This window comes from Heterocephalus glaber, unplaced genomic scaffold (assembly GCF_053883595.1).
Source record: "Heterocephalus glaber isolate CG9 unplaced genomic scaffold, H.glaber_assembly_v1.0 deba00001451, whole genome shotgun sequence".
Classification (NCBI taxonomy): Eukaryota; Metazoa; Chordata; class Mammalia; order Rodentia; family Bathyergidae; genus Heterocephalus; species Heterocephalus glaber.
Window position 1 is genome coordinate 6882847 of NW_028258301.1, and position 18003 is coordinate 6900849.

The 18003-nt window shown below is 40.4% G+C and overlaps 2 protein-coding genes across 6 annotated transcripts in view; one reads left to right on the top strand and one right to left on the bottom strand.

The window, feature by feature from the left end:
• Positions 1-1286: 1286 nt before the first annotated feature.
• On the bottom strand, positions 1287-6680 carry Tmem69 (transmembrane protein 69). Of its 4 annotated transcripts, none has more exons than XM_004872941.4 (3): positions 5797-6680; positions 3608-3747; positions 1287-2022 (listed from the first exon to the last, which is right to left on the bottom strand). In XM_004872941.4, exons 2-3 carry the CDS (start codon positions 3647-3649, stop codon positions 1309-1311), a joined length of 756 nt encoding a protein of 251 aa, XP_004872998.1. In that variant the 5' UTR covers positions 3650-3747; positions 5797-6680; the 3' UTR covers positions 1287-1308. The 4 variants fall into 4 exon arrangements, with proteins under 4 accessions (XP_004872998.1, XP_004873000.1, XP_004872999.1 ...); XM_004872943.4 differs by having other exon boundaries at positions 5792-6680; XM_004872942.4 differs by having other exon boundaries at positions 5776-6680.
• Positions 6681-7431: 751 nt separating this feature from the next.
• The window catches only part of Gpbp1l1 (GC-rich promoter binding protein 1 like 1), a 53107-nt gene continuing 42535 nt past the window's right edge, over positions 7432-18003 (top strand). For both annotated transcript variants that reach the window (XM_004921219.4, XM_087214895.1), the window contains exon 1: positions 7432-7621. The gene's annotated coding sequence lies outside the window, so the exon portion shown is untranslated. The remainder of the gene's footprint in view (positions 7622-18003) is intronic.

The window sequence follows — 18003 nt, forward strand, 5'->3', positions numbered from 1 at the left end:
CTCTGATGTATACTTACACCATTTACAAATGGTTTTCTTTTTTCTAAAACTAGAAACTCACTATGCTTTCAGACTTTAACCTGAAAGATTATGCCTTCAGGTTAAAATCCAAGGTGTTGCTTTTGCTGTTTCTATGTAAAAAGCTTCTTTGTGAGCTAAAAAGTGTAGAACTAGATAGACCTGCTTGTTAGCGTATTCGTATGGCTCGAGCTTGGGTTTTGCTAATTTATATGTAGTGGCTTTATTCTTTTAAATATTGACCAACTGATTTTATATATCCGGGTTTTCTGTTTTCATTTAACATGGCTTTCCTCCCAGACACTGCTCCTTACTGACTTCAGAGCCATATATCCTTTCTGCTCATAAAACTATGTTATACCAGGGAAAATAAGCTTTGACATACAACTCAAAAGGGCAACTACTGGAGCCACCTCTCATTTCAGGCACTTGTTGATATGAGGTTTTCTCCACATGAGCTGGGAGAATGTATGTTTTTTTTTTTTTTTTTGTACCCAGGATCAAACTCAGGTCCTTGCGCTTTCAGGGCAGGTGGCGGCATCACTGAGCTAAATCCCTGGCCCATGTATGTATTTAGTGATCACAAGGCTCTAACAAAGGGGATTTGTTGTTGTTGTTATTGTTTTGAGATAGGGTCTTGCTATGCAGTTCAGACTGGTCTTGAACTGTGTAGCCCAGGCTGGCCTCAAACTTGGAGCAATCCTACTTCAGCCTCCTGGGTGCTAGGAGAGTGCTGGAATTATAGGCGTGCGCTACCACGCAGGGCATAAAAAAAGGGATTTTTTTGTCTTTTTTATTTTACATTTTTCAACACAATTAAAACACTGAAATGTTGGGCTGGGGATTTAGCTCAATGGTACCACACCTGCCTCGAAAGCACCAAGGTCTTGAGTTCGATCCCCAGTAGCAAAAAAAACAAAAAACATTGAAATGTTTAAGTGAATAATGTAATTCATAAAGACTGAATGTAAATTAACCTAATATGACAAGGACCTTTGTGGGATTTTCAAGTTCTTGCTCAAGTAATTACTAGAAAGGACTTTTACAAATGCAGAACAATCTATGAGGAATAAATTATTACTGTGGGGGAGGACAAACAGGAATAGAAAAAGATGTTATCAAAATACAACTTTAGAAAGCTTGTAGGCAGGGAGGTGGGAGAGCAGCCTAAAATTGCAAAGTGCTTGCCAACCATGCTCAAGGCCCTAGGTTTGATACCCAGCACCCCCACCGTCCCATCTCACATACAAAAAAATGTGTAGCCAACATGTTATCAGCAAAATAGTTTATTCATTCCACATAATCAGGTCTCTTGGGCCCTTTCTCTGGATATATATCTTGAAGTAGTAAAGTGATTATGAATGAAAAATAGGCCACTAAAGTGACTACTATCCTTAGGGCTTTGAACCAGTTGGGATAATGTGGCAAGAGAAAAACTTCAATGTGTAATGCTAGCCCCAAACCTATTATTACTGTGATTATGGCTTCATTGAGGCTTTCAGAAATGATGAAGGCAAACCATGAAAACACAACAGGAGCTACACCGTTAGCTAAATTAACGTAGTCTGGTTTGGCTGGACTACCTTCTGTCAGAGCAAAACCCCATCTGATCCCTCCCAAAAAAGACAGGAAACTGGCTCCATAAGCCATCTGAGTGAAAGCTAATACAGGGATATAAGACTTTGTCATCACCATGATTAGTGGTGGAGCAATAAAAGGGATTAGTCCTGCCAGAGTTATATACAATGCCGGCTTTGGGGTTTTAGGCAGGTAAGTGATGGTGATTGGTGGCCTGGCTGGAAGTACTTCTTGCTTCTGCTTCTTCTTAAAGCTGCACGGTGATGTATGATAGTATTGTACCTTACTCATACACAGTGGAAATGAAGGAAAACACCGAGATCTTGGAAACAAAGAGGAAAGGTCCCACTGCAGACATGTCTTAAGAGAAAGTGTATCTGTTCTCCTGCTGGCTCCTAGTCTCACTGTGAAAGGACACTTCAGCATCTATAAATAGAACCAGAAGACAAAAAACAAAACAAAAAACCCACCAGATTTTTTAGTTAATTCTAATCTGAATCAATTTTTTTTTTTAAAGAAAACAAGCTAACAAAGGCTGGGGATTTAGGTCAGTGGTTCTGGTACCTGCCTTGCAAGTAAGTGCAAGGTCCCGAGTTTGATCCCCGGTACAAAAAAAAAAAGAAAAAGAGAAAACAAGCTAACAAAAAGAACTGCTTTCTCTTAGCACATCAAATTTTACAGACAAGTTATACTAACTAGAGTATGTTACTCTTAAACAGCTATACACTGTACCCCCAAAAATCTATACAATTACTATGTTAATTAAAAACTTTAAATATATGAAAAATACTGCTAAAACAAAAATTGCTATACAACATGCAAAAGAAAATATTGAATAGAAACCAGTGATATATTTTGACCTATCAGTATTTTATCCCAATAAGAGAGAAATGTGAAAGAGGCGCAAGTAAAGATTACGTCTTTAGCATTTGGCCTTCTAAATTGCCTCTTCTAGTTTGTAAATTGCAAAAGAAGTAGCACTGATTACTGTGGGAATGCTATTTTATGTACAGAAAAGACTATCTTCCAATTATCTTTATAAACACTGCATACTTTTCATAGTTCCATGCCTTTGTACATGTCTCTGCCTAGAAATCTAGCTCCTTCTATTTTTCTATGTAAGAAATTTACCTTATCTTTCAAAATTCAGCTGGAAGCTTTTCTGAACCCTTCTCCAGTGCAATTTAAAGTTCCTATAGTAAGTATTCAAGTGTCCATCACAATTTTTTTCTTTTGTTTTTTGAGACAAAGTCTCACTATGTAGTTCAGGCTGCCCTTGAACTTATGGTACTCCTCCTGCCTCAGTTTCCTTAGTGCTGGGACAAGAGGAGAGCACCCTGCCTGACATCACAATTATGATAGTAAATTGTGTGTTTACTTCTCTTTATCTTAGTAGACTCAAGAATTAGGGTCATAGTTTTTTCTTTGCCTTTAAAGAAAATCCCAGTCCCTTTTATGGTACAAGACCAAAGTAAAAACCTTTCCTTCTTATTCTGTGCTTTAGCGAGCAGATGTTGGACTTCAACTAAGCAAAAACAACTAAAAATGTGTTATATGAAATTAGAAAATGCAATTCTTCAAAACTGTGTAGAGGGGCCAGGGATTTAGCTCAGTGGTTCCGCCGCCTGCCTTGCAAGTGTAAGGTCCCGAGTTCAATCCCCAGTACTAAAAAACCCCACAAAAACAACTGTGTAGAATGACCTCATCTTGGGGCCTCTTCCCTTTTTGAATCCGTTTGAAATGCTCCTTCAGCTACTTATATGGCCCATTTCTTCATTTCTGATCTCTAATAAAGTGCAATCCTGCATCTACTTTTGATACTTCCTATTCCCCTTCCCTGCTAAATAGTTCTCCATAGCACTGCCTTATTAAATACTTTACTTACTTGTATTGTCTTCCCACACACACCCTGGAATACATGACGATAAAGATTTTTGTCTCTGTTACTGCTATTACCCCAGCCAGAGCTGGTCTTGGCACACAATGTTTAGTACTTGCCGAATAAACCAACCTTTGAAGATGCTTGAGAAAACCTCTGAATGAAGTGAAGCATACTGGCCCCTATTGAAAGTTTTCTTCAGGAAGATGCCAAGCAGTTCTGATTAACATATTTTTACAGTTTGGTAGAAGGGCTGAATCAGAAGCATGTTGCTGTGCATAAAACAAGACATCATTTGAAACATTAATTTTAAAAAGTTAAGTCATGAGCATTTCTTCCATATAACAGAATTCTCTTTGGAAATAATCATTAATGCTTTCAAAGAATTAGTTACATATTAAAGAAATGGATCTTTTTCTTCCCTGAGGTATTCTTTCAGCTTTGGCTGTCAAATGCAACAAGAATGCATAGCCAGGGGTGGTAATGCCAGCTACTCCGGGGGCTGGGGGAGGAGGAGCAGAAGTTCAAGGCCAGCCTGGGCAACTTGGCAAGACCCTGTCTCCAAATAAAATTTTTTAAAAAGGACTAGGAATGTGGCTCAGTGCTCCCTGGGTTTAATCCCAATACCACCCTAAATAAATAAGTGAACAAACAAAATGGAAGGTCACAGCTTCTCTGTTCCCTTTAGTTATCTATCCCCCCTTAGGCACCAAAGAAGTTTGGTGGTTAAGAGTTTACACCCCCCCCCCCAAAGTTTACATCTCAAAATAATGATAGCAGCAACAAATACAATTTAACTATAAGCCAGGCACTGGAACTACATGGTTTATATACATTATATACATTAACTTTGGGGGGGGGTACTGGGGATTGAACTCAGGACCTTGGTGCTTGCCAGGAAGGCATGGCACCACTGAGCTACATCCTGGCCCTACATTAATTCATTGCTCACAATAACTTCATTAAGTTGATATTGAGACAGTTCCCATTAAGTTAAAAATGTAGACTTTGGTATCAGTCTGGGTTGGAGTCCTGGCTCTAACACTGGCTGTGGATAAGTGACTTAACATTGCACTAGTACAGTTCAGTCACCTTCAAAATAAGGGAATCTGAGAGAGTGTAGCAGGAGGCCCTGGGTTCAATTTCTGGCACCCTGTAGGGTGGAAAAAACGAAAGAGTAAGAACTACTTCATAGGGTCACTGTAAAACTTTAGTAAATATATATAGGAGCTGAGAACTGTTGCTGACAAAATGAGCACCCAAAAACCAGCTGTTATACCTGCCTTACATGCAAAGGAATGGTTAGAAGCCTAATCTAATGTAAGCAGCCAGTAAGAGGCTGAATGAAAACTTGAATCTAGATGTGACAGGTCCACGTGCCCCCCTCTTCATTGAGGCTTGAACTCAGAGCCTCGACCATCCTAGGTAAGCTCTCTACCGAGTTACAAACATACACCAAATTTTTCAGACAGTCTAAATTGCAGGGCCTGGCCACAAACTTGTAATGAATCCTGCCTCATTGGCACACCACGCCAGGCCCAGTTCCATTCTTCAGGAGGAGAAATAAGGTGTTTAAAACTTATATTTGCTTCTTAATTTTTAAAAAATTAAAGTCAGGTGTGGTGGCACGCATCTGTAATCCTAGCTCTCTGGGAGGCCTGAGGTAGGAGGATTCCAAATTCAAGCCCAGCCTGAGCAATGTATCAACTTAAGACCTTGTCCCGTCTTCACCCTCTCCACCCCAGCCCCCAAAGCCTCGAGATGTACCTCAGTTCGAAAGCCATGGATTCAACCCTCAGACCTAGGGGGTAAAACTGATCACAAATCTTAGAGCAGGGTAGATAAATATATAGTAGTCAATGCCTTCGTTTTATACGTTAGGAAGCAAGTAGTGAGTTAAATTCTCCTAGGCTTCCACGCTGTCTGGATGACCTCCACGCCCTCAATGTCGCTCACAAATAATTTTCTTCATAAGAACTTTACAGACTACACCCTTTAAAATCTCAATCCCCTTCCACCTTCGAAAACTTCCTAGGCACAGTGGCACGCGTTTTCCAAGTAATAAATACTAAAGGAAAAAGTGAAAGCCTAACGCCTTGAGACAACAGTGATGTAGGGATTAAGGACAAAGACTTCAGGATTAATCCGCCCAATTCAGAAGACACTCAAACGTTCCCATTTACGAAATGAGTCGACAGCAAACTTCAAGCCTCAGGCCTACATTACAGGAATGGGGAAGGAGTTTAAACGCAAAGATTCTCTGCTATTTACTACCAACTCTTGGTTACCCGTTTCCCAACCTCATCTGTAGCACACCATACTTGCCAGCAGCGTGGATTTATGGTAAGCTGTGCTTCAGAAGAACCAGCGACTCGCAGAAAAGCACTTCCGGCAAGTCGAGTTTGCCCCCTACTTCCTGAGAAGCGAAAAACTGAGTCCGGGTGGGTACTTGACTTGAGCTAAAGGTTCCTACGCTCAGCTTTCCGTTTTGGAGACAGTCTTCAAAATCTTTAGTTTGGTTGAAGTCAGTTGTTGAACAAGGTACTTGAACAATCTCTTTTCCAAGCTTCCCCTCCAGCCGAATCAGCTTGCAGCGTTCTGAAACAATCTCAGAGTGAAGGTGAAGGAAGGTAGTAGTGTGGAATCTAGGTCAAATGTGATTTGCCCAAATTGCCATCTCCCGCAGTCCTTTTTTTTTTTTAATTTTCAAAACAGCCGGGTTTTGGATCGACGGGACAAGTGTTACTCCGCATTAGGGTCCTTTTCTACTACTGGGGTGGGGTGCGGTTTTTTATTTCCGTTTTTTTCTAAGGTCTTAGAAACTTCGTTAAGGAATAAAGAGCCAAGGGGCAGGATTTTCACTTCCATGAATCTCGCTATGGTGTTAAGAACCGGGGGGGCGGGGGGGGGCGGTATCCGAGAAGACATCATTTCTATCACCCTCGGCTGTGTGACCTTTCCTTCTCTGAGACTCGGTATCAGTCTACCATAAGAAACGACACCAGGCAATTTGAGTATCCTTCCGTCTCGAAGATAAAGCTAAAGACAAATTGAAGAGCTTATTTGTCTATGGCCCCGTGCCAGTTCCTCCACTCCTGGATTCTCCGTAGCCTAGCTTCCTGGTTGCCATCCCTCATATGCCTTAGCTTCCAGAGTAGGATGGGAACTCAGCAAAACCTCCAGAGTGGTAACCGCTAGGATCCCGCCAAGGCTTTCACTTTTATTTCTTTTTCCGGCCTGGCAGCACCGCCCCTTCCCGTCGCATGATACCCAATGAGACTTTGGGTAGGAAAAACGGCTTTTCTGCCGTAGTAAAAACGCAGGCTCAGTCAGAAGCCGGCCCCGTGCTTGGGGCGGGGAGGTGCGACGCCCTCGGTGCCCAGGAACTACCATTCCCGGCGGGTAGCGCGCCAGCTGTGGCCGCGCAGGCTTCTGGAGCAGGGCCCTGTGGCCCACTGGGGGCTGGAGTCTCAACGACGCGCACAAGAGAAGGAAGGAGCAGAAGGTGGGCGGGGGTCGGGAATCACACGCTCCTTCAAAACCGAGTTGGTAGTACGGATAGAGGTAGTTTAGCGACGCGTTCTTTGCCAGAGGCGGGATGTGGGAGGCTGAGGAATGAATGGTCTGCGAAGAACCGATACCTGCATACATACACTACCACTCATTCACGGGCGCCCAGGCCCGCCTATTCGGCAGGAGGATATGAAGAAGAGTACTAAACTCGGTTCGTTTGTCAGGCTGCGCGAGGAAAAGACAAGGACTTAACTGCACAGGGGGAGGGTGACCATGCACACTGCGTCTAGGTGCGCTGGAGGGTGTTGGGGACGAGACAGGGAAAACCTGCCGTTTGCCAGCTAGAACATCGAGGGCTTGAGGCGCGGCGGTACCCCTCAGGGTCACTGGAGCAGGTCTGCGCATGCGCTTCCGCTCGGGCGGGTGGGCGTGTACCAGGCGGGGTTGGGGGGGCGGGCTGGTTTTCGCTCCTCCTCCTCCCGCTCTGCCCCTTCTGGGCCTTGTGGGCAGGGCAGCCATTTTGGGAAGAGCTTTGTTATGGTTGTGGGCTAGTCACCTCTACTGGGCCGGGAAGCTGGGAACGGGTCCTCGGACCCCGCGTCTCTTCCTTGACTGTAGCCCTGCAGCTGCCGGGTGAGTTGGAGTCTCGGTCAACGGAGCGGTAGGGGACCTTGGAGTCGTCCGGCGCGGGGCTCCGCCCGTTGCCTAACCAACTATATATTAAAAGTAGTTAGAAGAAGGTCTCTCACAGGTGGTCTGGTGTGGGTCCGCCCGGGGAGGAGCGAGCAGAGCCCATGGGTCCTGTGGTTGAGACGCCCCCCACACTGGCGCGTGGAGCTTCGCCTGTGAGCGTGGCTGCGGCTCCGCCAGAGCACTCCGACTTCAACTTTGGTCTTCGGGTCGGAACGCTCACCTGCGGCTCTCTGGCTCCTCTCCAGGCGTTAGGGCTTGGGAGAGATTGAGTGGCGTGGTTTACGTGTTGCCTTTTCTTGCTTTAAAATGAGAGCCAAAGGCTTTTGTTTGCCTATTAAGGAAAACCTAAGGAGGAAAAAGTCAAATGTAGGGTATCTGAAGGGGAAAGAGGCTCAAGCTCTCACCCCCGACGTCCCAGTTCGCCTTAGAAGAGTGTTTTCTTTTAGACTGTCGAGTATTAATCCCCTCCCCACGGAGAGGGTAGGAAACTGGTTGATCTTGAAGTGTTTTCACCAGCTCGCCCCCATTTTTACCCCCCCCCCCCCGTGAAATTCAAAAGAAAGACTGAATCTAAAATGGCTGTAGCTTGGGGAAGTACCCTGTTCTCCGATAACTTAAATATGTCGTAACATTTTAGTCGTTTTCCCCTATGAGACATTAACTGAATCTTTCGATTTTGTTGTTTTGCTATTGGTAGTTTATCTTGACGATTTACTGTAGGTGAAAAAGGTGGGGCTTACAAAGTTTGCTAACTTGAAAAGTTTTACATAAGAATGGGTGCGGTTTTGTTGTTTTTTTGGTTGTTGCTTATAGTTTTGAAATTCTGCTGTGGTGTCAGTTTTATGTGTCAACTTTGTGCTCCGATGTTGGCTTGTCATATTTATTGAAACGCTTTTGATATGTACAGCTTACCAGGAAAACACAGAGTTAGTGGTAGTTCATCTTTTAGTTTAGTAACAAGTTAACGTTCCTCTGTAAATCCGATCCAACAAGTGACTGATATCCTTCAATAAATGACTTAAATTTGTAATTTGTTGAATGGCTGATCTAAAGTATTTTGTATCGGTACTTGAAATCGAGTGCTGTTAAGTTTGGGATATTTACCGTAGTGTAACAGTTGAGCAAGTGAAAACCTAGTTTAGGCGTGGAGCGAGTGTGTTGTGCCTTTTAAACAAAAGGATGTCTTTTTGTTTGCTTTAAAAAGAAAAAACAGTAGATCCAGATGTTTAATTGGAGACAGAGTGCACCGGGATGGCATACGGTAGATTGAAAACCAAAAACAGTAAATTTCAGAATTTCGAAAGGTGCTTTAGTTTCAGATTGCTATCTCTGAAAGATAAGGTAATATGATATAGTAAAGTGCTAATTATGGGTGATAACTTCGCACTTAATAATGAAATAAGCTGTCAGCTTTCCTAGGGGATTAATTTTAATAATTCCTTCATTCTTTCAAACAAAAGTTCTAGGATTTTTTTTCTCTGTCTCCACAAGAAAGACATGTTAAGTTCTTTATAGAAATTAGAAGTTAGTTGCTTTGTGTAGTATACAAATTAATTGCTTATTATTTGGGGCCGAGACCTTATTTTTAATTCCTTATTTATTAGGGTACCCAAAACAGTTTGTACATGTTGGGATAAACTCTTTCAATTGAATCTGGATAGTGTCCTTTCAGAGCTCTTGAAATTTTGGGAGAAATAGGAAACCTTTAGTTTGAATGATTTTTAACTTAACAGTTTTCTCATCCTTGGCTGTTAAAATTTTAGCTGAAGAGGGCACATTGCAGCTATTTTAGTAAGTTTGGAGTTATAAGAAATCTGGGAATACATTTCTGCATATATGTACATATATATGAAGTGTGATTAAAATGCACAGTAAATGTTTAAGTTTTTAAAATTATTATAGTAAAAGACATATTGCCATTAATTACTCAAAACACTCCTGTTTTCTTCCAGCTCGGTTACTCTATCCTTTTGGTCGCCTTCTGAAGCAGTTCTAGGAGTCCTCTTTCTGGTCTTTAGGTGGTATGATCAAAAATACAGTGAAAAGGGCCGGGGATTTAGCTCAGTGGTTTCACCGCCTGCTGCACAAGCACAAGGACCTGAGTTCAATCTCTGGTACCAAAAAAAAAAAAAAAAAAAAAAATACCGTGAATGGGGGCTGGGGATTTAGCTCAGTGGTTCCACCGCCTGCTTCGCAAGTGCATGGTCCTGAGTTGGATCCCCTGTACCAAAAAAAAAAAATGCAGTGAATGGTGCAGAATTGCTATCCATTGAAAAGGCAGACTCATAAAATCATTACAGTGCTTCCTCATCCACTATATCCACCTATTCACTGCGTGACTTCTGGCTCTTCCTCAGAGTCAAAATGACCATGAAGGCAAACATTTTGAATTGGTTTAGGGAAGAGAGGCAGCCACAGCACCAAGACTATACAGCACAACTAAGATGCTCACAAAAGAGGACTTCCAGAACTGCTTCAGAAAGTGGTAAGAATGATGAGATGAGTGTGTTTGAAGCAAGGGGGAGTATTTTGAGGAGGATTAATGGTAAAGGGTCTTCTGGTGTATTAATTTTTAAAAATTTAAACGTCCATTGCATTTTCTGATCGTACCCTGTGTGTATATGGCTCAGTTAAAGAGGAACTAAACTTCTTTTGTACATAGGGATGTATTTAAGGGGGCCCATTAGTTTTGCTTCACTAAGGCAAATAATTAGTCTTCAGTTGATCTATTGGGCAAATTATTTTTCATTTTTTAGTAAGACAGCTCTGTCATTCTTTTAAGAAACACTGGAAGCTGTACTGTGGTGCCAGTATCACTGTAGTAGGGCCTAAGAATATCTGGATGATCATAAAACATTCTCACGTCAAAGACTTTAATAGTTTAAGACAGTAAGCATAGAAACACTGGAAGGACAATAACACAGCTTTCTTTTTCTAAATTTTACTTATTTATGTATTTGTTTTCTTTTGTATCAGGAATTGAACTCATGACCTTGCGCTTGCAAGGCAGGCGCCGCACCACTGAGCTATATCCTGACTTTTTAAATTTTTATTTTATTTTTTATGTTTTTGGTACCAGGAATCGAGCTCAGGGCCTCTGGCTTGCTAGGCAGGTGCTGCAACCCACATCCCTGGCCCTGTATCTTTCTTTTTTAATTTGCAGTGCCTTGCACATTGCTAGGCACAACTTCTACTACTGAGCTACACACCCAGCCCAGCTGTCATTGTTGAGGGGGTTCTTTGTTTTGTTTTGTTTTGTTTGGATCAAACTCGGGACCTTGTGCTTGGGAAGCAGGCAGACGAATCCCTGGCCCTTGAGTTGTACTCAAGTACTCATTAACGGTACTCATTAAGTTTACCTTTCATTTCTATGGTAAAACTACTTTGCCTTGTGTCACCCAGTTTTCCGTCTAGACCAGTGGTGGCAAATCTGTGGCACGCTTGCTGCAACGGGCTGTTTGTATCATTGAAAGCTCTAAAGAGTTTTCCATCACTGGTCTAGACAATCAATTGCATGAAGAAAGTTGAACAGTAGGTTTATTTGAGTGGAATAAGAATTGTTTTTTCTAGAAAATCTCATTCATTTAAGATTGAATATACTTTAAATTGAGTTTCCAGACCCTTGTTTGTGCTTATTATAAGTTTAAATTTCAGTATATAAAAAATTGGCTTGCGAATAATTGCTGTCTTTGAAGTTAAGTATGCAGAAAATTTTGCTTAGAAGGCTCTTTGGCTAGTTAATTAAAAGTTAGAGTTGGGATAGGGAGTGTCTCTTGGTGGTAGATAGAGCGCTTGTCTAGCGTGTGTGAGATCCTGGGTTCAATCCCTTACGCCCAAGAAAAAGTTAGTTATTTCAGTTTTCATGCTGTTTATGAATTCCTGTACTTTTTAATTAGCCTTAACTTTTTTTTTTTTGAGGGAGAGAGATAGTAGCTTATCGTTTTATTCTTAACATTTGTTTCTGTATTCAGATTTTGTCTTTTTTGAGGGGGAGAATCATACAGGCATTATTTTTAACACCACATATATTTTCTGATTTAGTTCACAATAACAATCCAATGTTCTCCAAATTACATATAGGTATTTGACACAAAAAGAGATGAAAAAAGCCAGGCCCATGTAGTGGTGCATGCCTATAATCCCAGCACTTGGGAGGCTGAGGCAGGAGAATTGCCATAAGTTTGAGCATGGGCTGGGCTAGAGTGAGCTCACGGCCAGCCTGAACTACAGAGTCTGCCAAAAAAATGTACACATACTTTAGAAAAAGAAAAACTTGTATAAATATTTTAATACTAAATTTATTGAGATATCATAAAATTAGTACAAGTTACCTTTGGTTCTCCAGTTACAAGAGGTGTTCATAGTGATGACCATTAGGTTCCAGACATTTGTTAGTACACCAACTGCTGCTTAGGTAACCTTGGTCATTGAGATTGCTGCACATGAATTTTCAATTTCTTCTCTAAGGATCAGCAGTGAAATGGGCTTTCTGGAATATATGACATCCTCTAGGGTCCCCCATACAAGGGTAACACCATCTGTTGAAAAAACATCGTACTGTTTTTCTTTTCCTGAAGTGTGTGTACATTTATTTATTTGTTTATTTTTTGCACAGACTCTCTACAAAGTAAAGACCGTTTCAAACAAAGAGGTGAAATGACTGACTTGCCCAGGGTCACCCAACTCTAGTATATGGCAGAACCAACTATATCTGGAGTCTTCCCCTCTAACTTAAAAGTAATGTTTCAACTAGAAATAGAGATTATTCTAGGAGATTTTGAGAAACACTTTCATTCATTCATTCATTTTTTCATTTATGGGAGCGTTAGGAACAGGGTGTCATTGTGGAAGCCCAGGCTGACCTCAAACTCAGAGTGATCATTCAGTCTCCCAAGGGCTGGGATTACAGACATGTACCATCAAGCCTGGCTTAGAAACTTCCTTTTTTTTTTTTTTTGAGACAAGGTCTTGCTCTGTAGTTCAGGCTCCTAGAACTCACTGTGTAGCCCAGGCTCACCTTGGACTGCTATCCTCCTGCCTTAGCCTCCTGAGCGCAGGGATTATAGATGTGAGGCACTGAACCACCATGCCCTGTGGAAACACTTTTAAACAGAATGAATTTGAAGTAAAAAAAACAAAAACAAAAACAAACGATGTCTTGTGATAATAGTAGTCATTACTACTAAATCTCTCAATTGTGAAAACTCTACATAGTTTGTCACAAATAGCCTAGTCTTATTTATGTGAAACTATACTATTTTAGTGCAGTTGAAACTACTTGTTAAAATTTACCTTAATTGGGCTGGGGACTTAGCTCAGTGGCACTGCACCTGCCTCGAAAGTGCAAGGTCCTGAGTTCGATCCCCAGTACCCAAACAAAAATTTACCTTTACTGAATGACTTGTTCATAGTATGTTTGGTGTAGTGACTTGGAGCAAATGCCATAAAAGCCTTATGGTTTTGAATCTTATATAAATGTATCCATTAATTATCAGAATCTTATGGCCAGAATTTAATGTGTTAGATTGTATCAAGTAATAAATATACTCCTGTTTCTTGTATGGTAGCCTGGAGTCTGGTAGAATTAACCTTATCTTAGCATACAATTCTTACTTGGAACTGTTATGACTTAAGTAAATTCAGTTTTTACTAGCTATAGTATAGTGAGTGTTTAGCTTTGGATGCCAGCAGGTGTTTGTGACCTTTGAGTACTATGATATTGTAAAGAAGATTAACTAGTGGAGAAAGGTTATAAATTTTATTGTTTAGTACCTCCTGAAATTACTTTTCAGGAAATATTTCTTGTAACAGTAAAGCAGAAGGCACAATGATTAAAGTTTATTACTAAGAGCAAGACATTGGACATTCTACTAACTGAACTTTAATATAGTCTTTTGTCGTTTCTTTTGGCTGTGCCATTTTAACACCCGTCTATTATTCCTTCTTTGTAAATCTTAGTAAAAGAGGATGTTGAAAAGACTGTATGCACGCATAACAGACATATAGATAGACTTTCTGTCCTGGACCCGTGGAAGCTAGAGCTTGAGTGTGTCATCCAAATTGTGCCACTCAGATGCCCCTAACTGGGAACTTGATCAGGAGTAAGATGGAAAGAAATGAAGACAGTGTGGAATTCTTCACATTGGCTGTTATTGTTGGTAACAGTGCTAACTTGAACAGTTTCCTGAGCATGCTCTTTCTGTGGTGTAACTTTGGCAGTGGTTTTGACCATTTAGCTTCTCTTGGTGTTTTGGATATTTGCAAATTCAAGGACCCTCTCATTCATTCTCTGAACTCCCAGTGGTAATCTGATAAATTACTTTTCTGCTTAGGCTACCTAAAATAGGGCTTCTGTTTTTCAAACAAGAATTGATTTGTACAATCTGCTATTCCTAGAAAGTTTTGTTAATACTTCTATGTGAAGTATTTTTCTAACTCATGAAGTGGAAAATGTCTGAGAATGTTATTTTAACAGAAAATTTAGACAATTTTTCTCTTTATCCATCCCCAACTCTTTTGGTTTTTTGAGACAGTCTCCTTTTGTATTTGTAGTACAGGTTGGCTTTGAACTTAGAGCAATCCTCCTGCCTCAGCCTCCTGAGTGCTGGGATCACAGGCATGCGCCACCATGTCTGGTGTCCATCCCCAATTCTTAAAAGCAATACTCAACCTTTGGCATTTGTTTTTGGACAGGGTCTCATTGTGTAGTTCAGGCTGGCCTTGAACTCACTCTGTAGCCCATGCTGGTCTTGAACTCGTGGTGATCCTCCAGCCGCAGCCTCCCAAGTGCTGGGATTACAAGTGTGTGCCACCACACCTGGTTTAACCTTTTAAAATTTTAACTGGAGAAAGATTAGTCATTGATGGTTTACTAAAGCTCCCACGTGATTATTTCCTTTAATAATTTTTTTTATTAGAAAAGGAGTATGTGTGCAGTGTGGGGTATTAGAATATATAAATATTCCAAAATAAACACTTGACATTCTCATCACCCAGAAATTATTATTGTTAACAATTGTATTTTTTCCAAATTATTATCTAACCAAATACGTAGCTTTGTATTTTATTTCATTAAAATAAGATCAGTTTGTTATTTTAGTCACCAATGCCACTTCCCATGTGAGTAATTGTTGATTTTTCTCCAATTCCTAGATACTAATTCAGCATTCTCAGGTGATCCAAATAATACTCATTACAGCTAGCTATCCAAACTAGTGTCTGATCCTAGACCTTATTGCATATAAATTTGTTTATTTTTGTGGTACCAGGGATCGAACTCAGGACCTTCCACTTGTGAGGCAGGCAGTGACGCCACTGAACTAAATCCCCAGTCCTCAGTTGCCCATATTAATTGGATCTCTTATTTGGGGATTATCTAATTTTTTTGAGTCGTTTGTATATGCTAGGTCTCAGTCCTCTGTCTGAGGAATAGCTGGCAAAACTTTTTTTTCCCATTCTATAGGTTTCTCTTTACTCTGTTTCCTTTGTTGTATAGAAGATTTTTAATTGGATGTGACCTCATTTGTTAATTCTTGATATTATTTCTTGTGCAACTGGAGTTCTAATCAGAAAGTCTTTGCCTATTTCTGGGTGTTCGAGTTTTACCTATTTTATCTTCCAGCAGTTTGTTTCTGTTTTCACATTTATTTTAGTTTATTACATGGTGAAAGATGTGGGTCTAGATTCAAACTTCTGCATGTATATAGCCAACACCATTTTTTTTTGTTTTTTTGTTTATTGTTGTTTTGGTACCCGGAATCAAACTTGGGTCCTTGCGCTTGTGATGCAGGCAGTGGAACCACTGAGCTAAATCCCCAGCCCTGCCAACACCATTTGTTAAAGAGGTTATCTTTCCTCCAGCATGTGCTTTTGGCCCCTTTGTCAAAGATCAGGTAGCTGAGTGTGCCTGGAGTTGTTTCTGCATCTTCTATTCTGTTCCATTGATCCAGGGTGCCCCCCCCCCCCCCCCGTACTGGAAATCAAACTCAGGACCTTTTGCCCTTGCCAGGCAGGCTCCTCGCCACTGAACTACATCCCCAGCCCTTCCATTTTTATTTATTTATTATTTTTTGCCAGTATATTACCTTTTTTTAAAATCATGTAGCTTTGTCTGGAATTGTAATGCCTCCTGGTTTGCTCTTGTTCCCCAAGATTGCTTTTGCTATCTCGGTCTCTTCTGGTTCCATATGAAATTTAGGGTTGTTTTCTCTCTGTGAGGAATGCTGTTGGTATTTTGATTGTAATTGCATTAAATCTGTGTATCAGTTTTGGGAGTATGACCTTTTTTTTTTTTGGTACTGGGGATCGAACTCGGGTCCTTGCTCTTGCGCAGCAGGTGACAAAAACCACTGAGCTAAATCCTCGGCCCTATGGGAACATGACCATTTTGATAATAGTATTGGTTCTGTCTATCCAGAAACAGGGCATGTCTGTTTTCTAATATCTTTTTCCTGTGTCAGAGCACTGTAGTATTTGTTGTAGAGGTCTTTCACTTGGTTGTTAATTCCTAAGTATTTTTCTTGATGCTATTGTGAATGGTTGATTTCTTAATTTCTTTTTTGATGAGTTTATTATTGGTGTAGGGAAAAGGTATTGATTTTTGTGTTGACTTTGAATCTTATATTACTGAATTTGGTTATTAATTCTAAGAGTTTCTTGCTGGAGTATTTTGGGTCTTCTATGTACAGGATCATGTCATCTGCAGATAATGATAATTCAACTTCTTTTCTTTTTTTTTTCTTTTTTTGGGCGGAGGGTACCAGGAATCAAACCCAGGGCCTGGCACTTGCCAGGCAGGTGCTGCACCACTGAGCTACATAGAGATGTAGCCCTTCGACTTCTTTTCTACATTATCTCTTATTTCTTTCTCTTGCCTGATTGCTCTGGCTAATGTTTCAAGAACTATATTGAACAGGAAGGATGATAGTGGACATTCTTATCTTATTCCTGATTTTAGAAGGAAAGCTTTCAACTCTTCCCCATTTAATGTGATTTTGGCCATTGGCTTGTCATAAATGGCTTTCATCAGATTGTGACAGGGACCTTCTATACCTGTTTTCTTCAGGGTTTTTTTTTTTTTTATCATGAATGGATGTTGGATTTTGTGAAAGGCTTTTTCTACATCTATTTGAGATAATCGTGTGATTTATATACTTTTCTATTTATGTAGTGGTGTGATTTATTAATTTATGTATGTTGAACCATCCTTGCATCCCTGGGATGAATTCTGCTTGGTTATGATGTATCATCTTTTTGATGATTTGTTGCATTCTGTTTCTGGTATCTTGTTAAAAAGATTGGCCTGTAGTTCTCTTTTTGGTTGAGTCCTTTTCGATTTTGAAATCTGGGTAATGCTAGCCTCCAGGAATGACTTTGGGGTTACCCCTTTTCTTTCAATTTCGTAGAAGAGTTTGAGGAGCTATTGGAGTTACACCTTAGGAGCGAACCCATCAGGACTAGGGCTTTTCTTAGTTTTAGTTTTTTAAAATCCTTTTGTTAATTTCATTGCCTGTTACTGGATTGTTCAGGGTTTTTATATCTTCTTGGTTCAGTTTCAGTAATTCATATATACTATTTAAGAATCTATCCATTTCTTCTGAATTCTCCAGTTTATTAGAGTACAGGTTCTCAAAGTTGTTACTAATAATCTTCTGCGTTTTTGGCAGTGACCATTGTGATTTTGCCTTTTTTGGTTTTTTTGTCTTTTTTTTTTTAAGTAGGAAAAATTTATTGAAAGAAAGATAGCTTCTAAGAGAGACAGAAGGGGAATCAGAAAGTGGGTTTCCCCTCGCCTTTTTCATTTCTAATTGCCATTGGTTTGCATCTTTCCTTTTTTCTTTTTTTCTTTTTTAAAGATTGGCTAGGAGTTTGTCTATTTTGTTTATTCTTTCAAAGAATCTGCTCTTTAATTCATTGATTCTTTGTAGTTTTTAAAATCTCACTTTGATTAATTTCTGCTGTGCTCTTTATAATTTCCTTCCTTCTACTAGTTTGGATTTGGTTTGGTCTTATTTTTCTAGGACCTTGAGGTGCATCATTAGGTTATTTGGGCTTGCTGTGTTTTTTCTGATTTGGGCATTCATAGCTATAAACTTCCCTTTTAGGACTACCTGCACAGTGTCCCATAGGTTCTGGTGTGTTGTACAGCCATTACTGCTTGATTCTAGGAACCTAGTGATCCTGACTTTAACACTGGGGCAGTTATCTTGAATATTGTTTTGTATGAGTCTGTCCTTGGAGTATTATGTAGATTGTTGATGATGCTGTTGATCCTCCTTTCTTTTTCTTCTCTTCCTCCTTTTCTTCTTTCTTCTTTTTCTTCT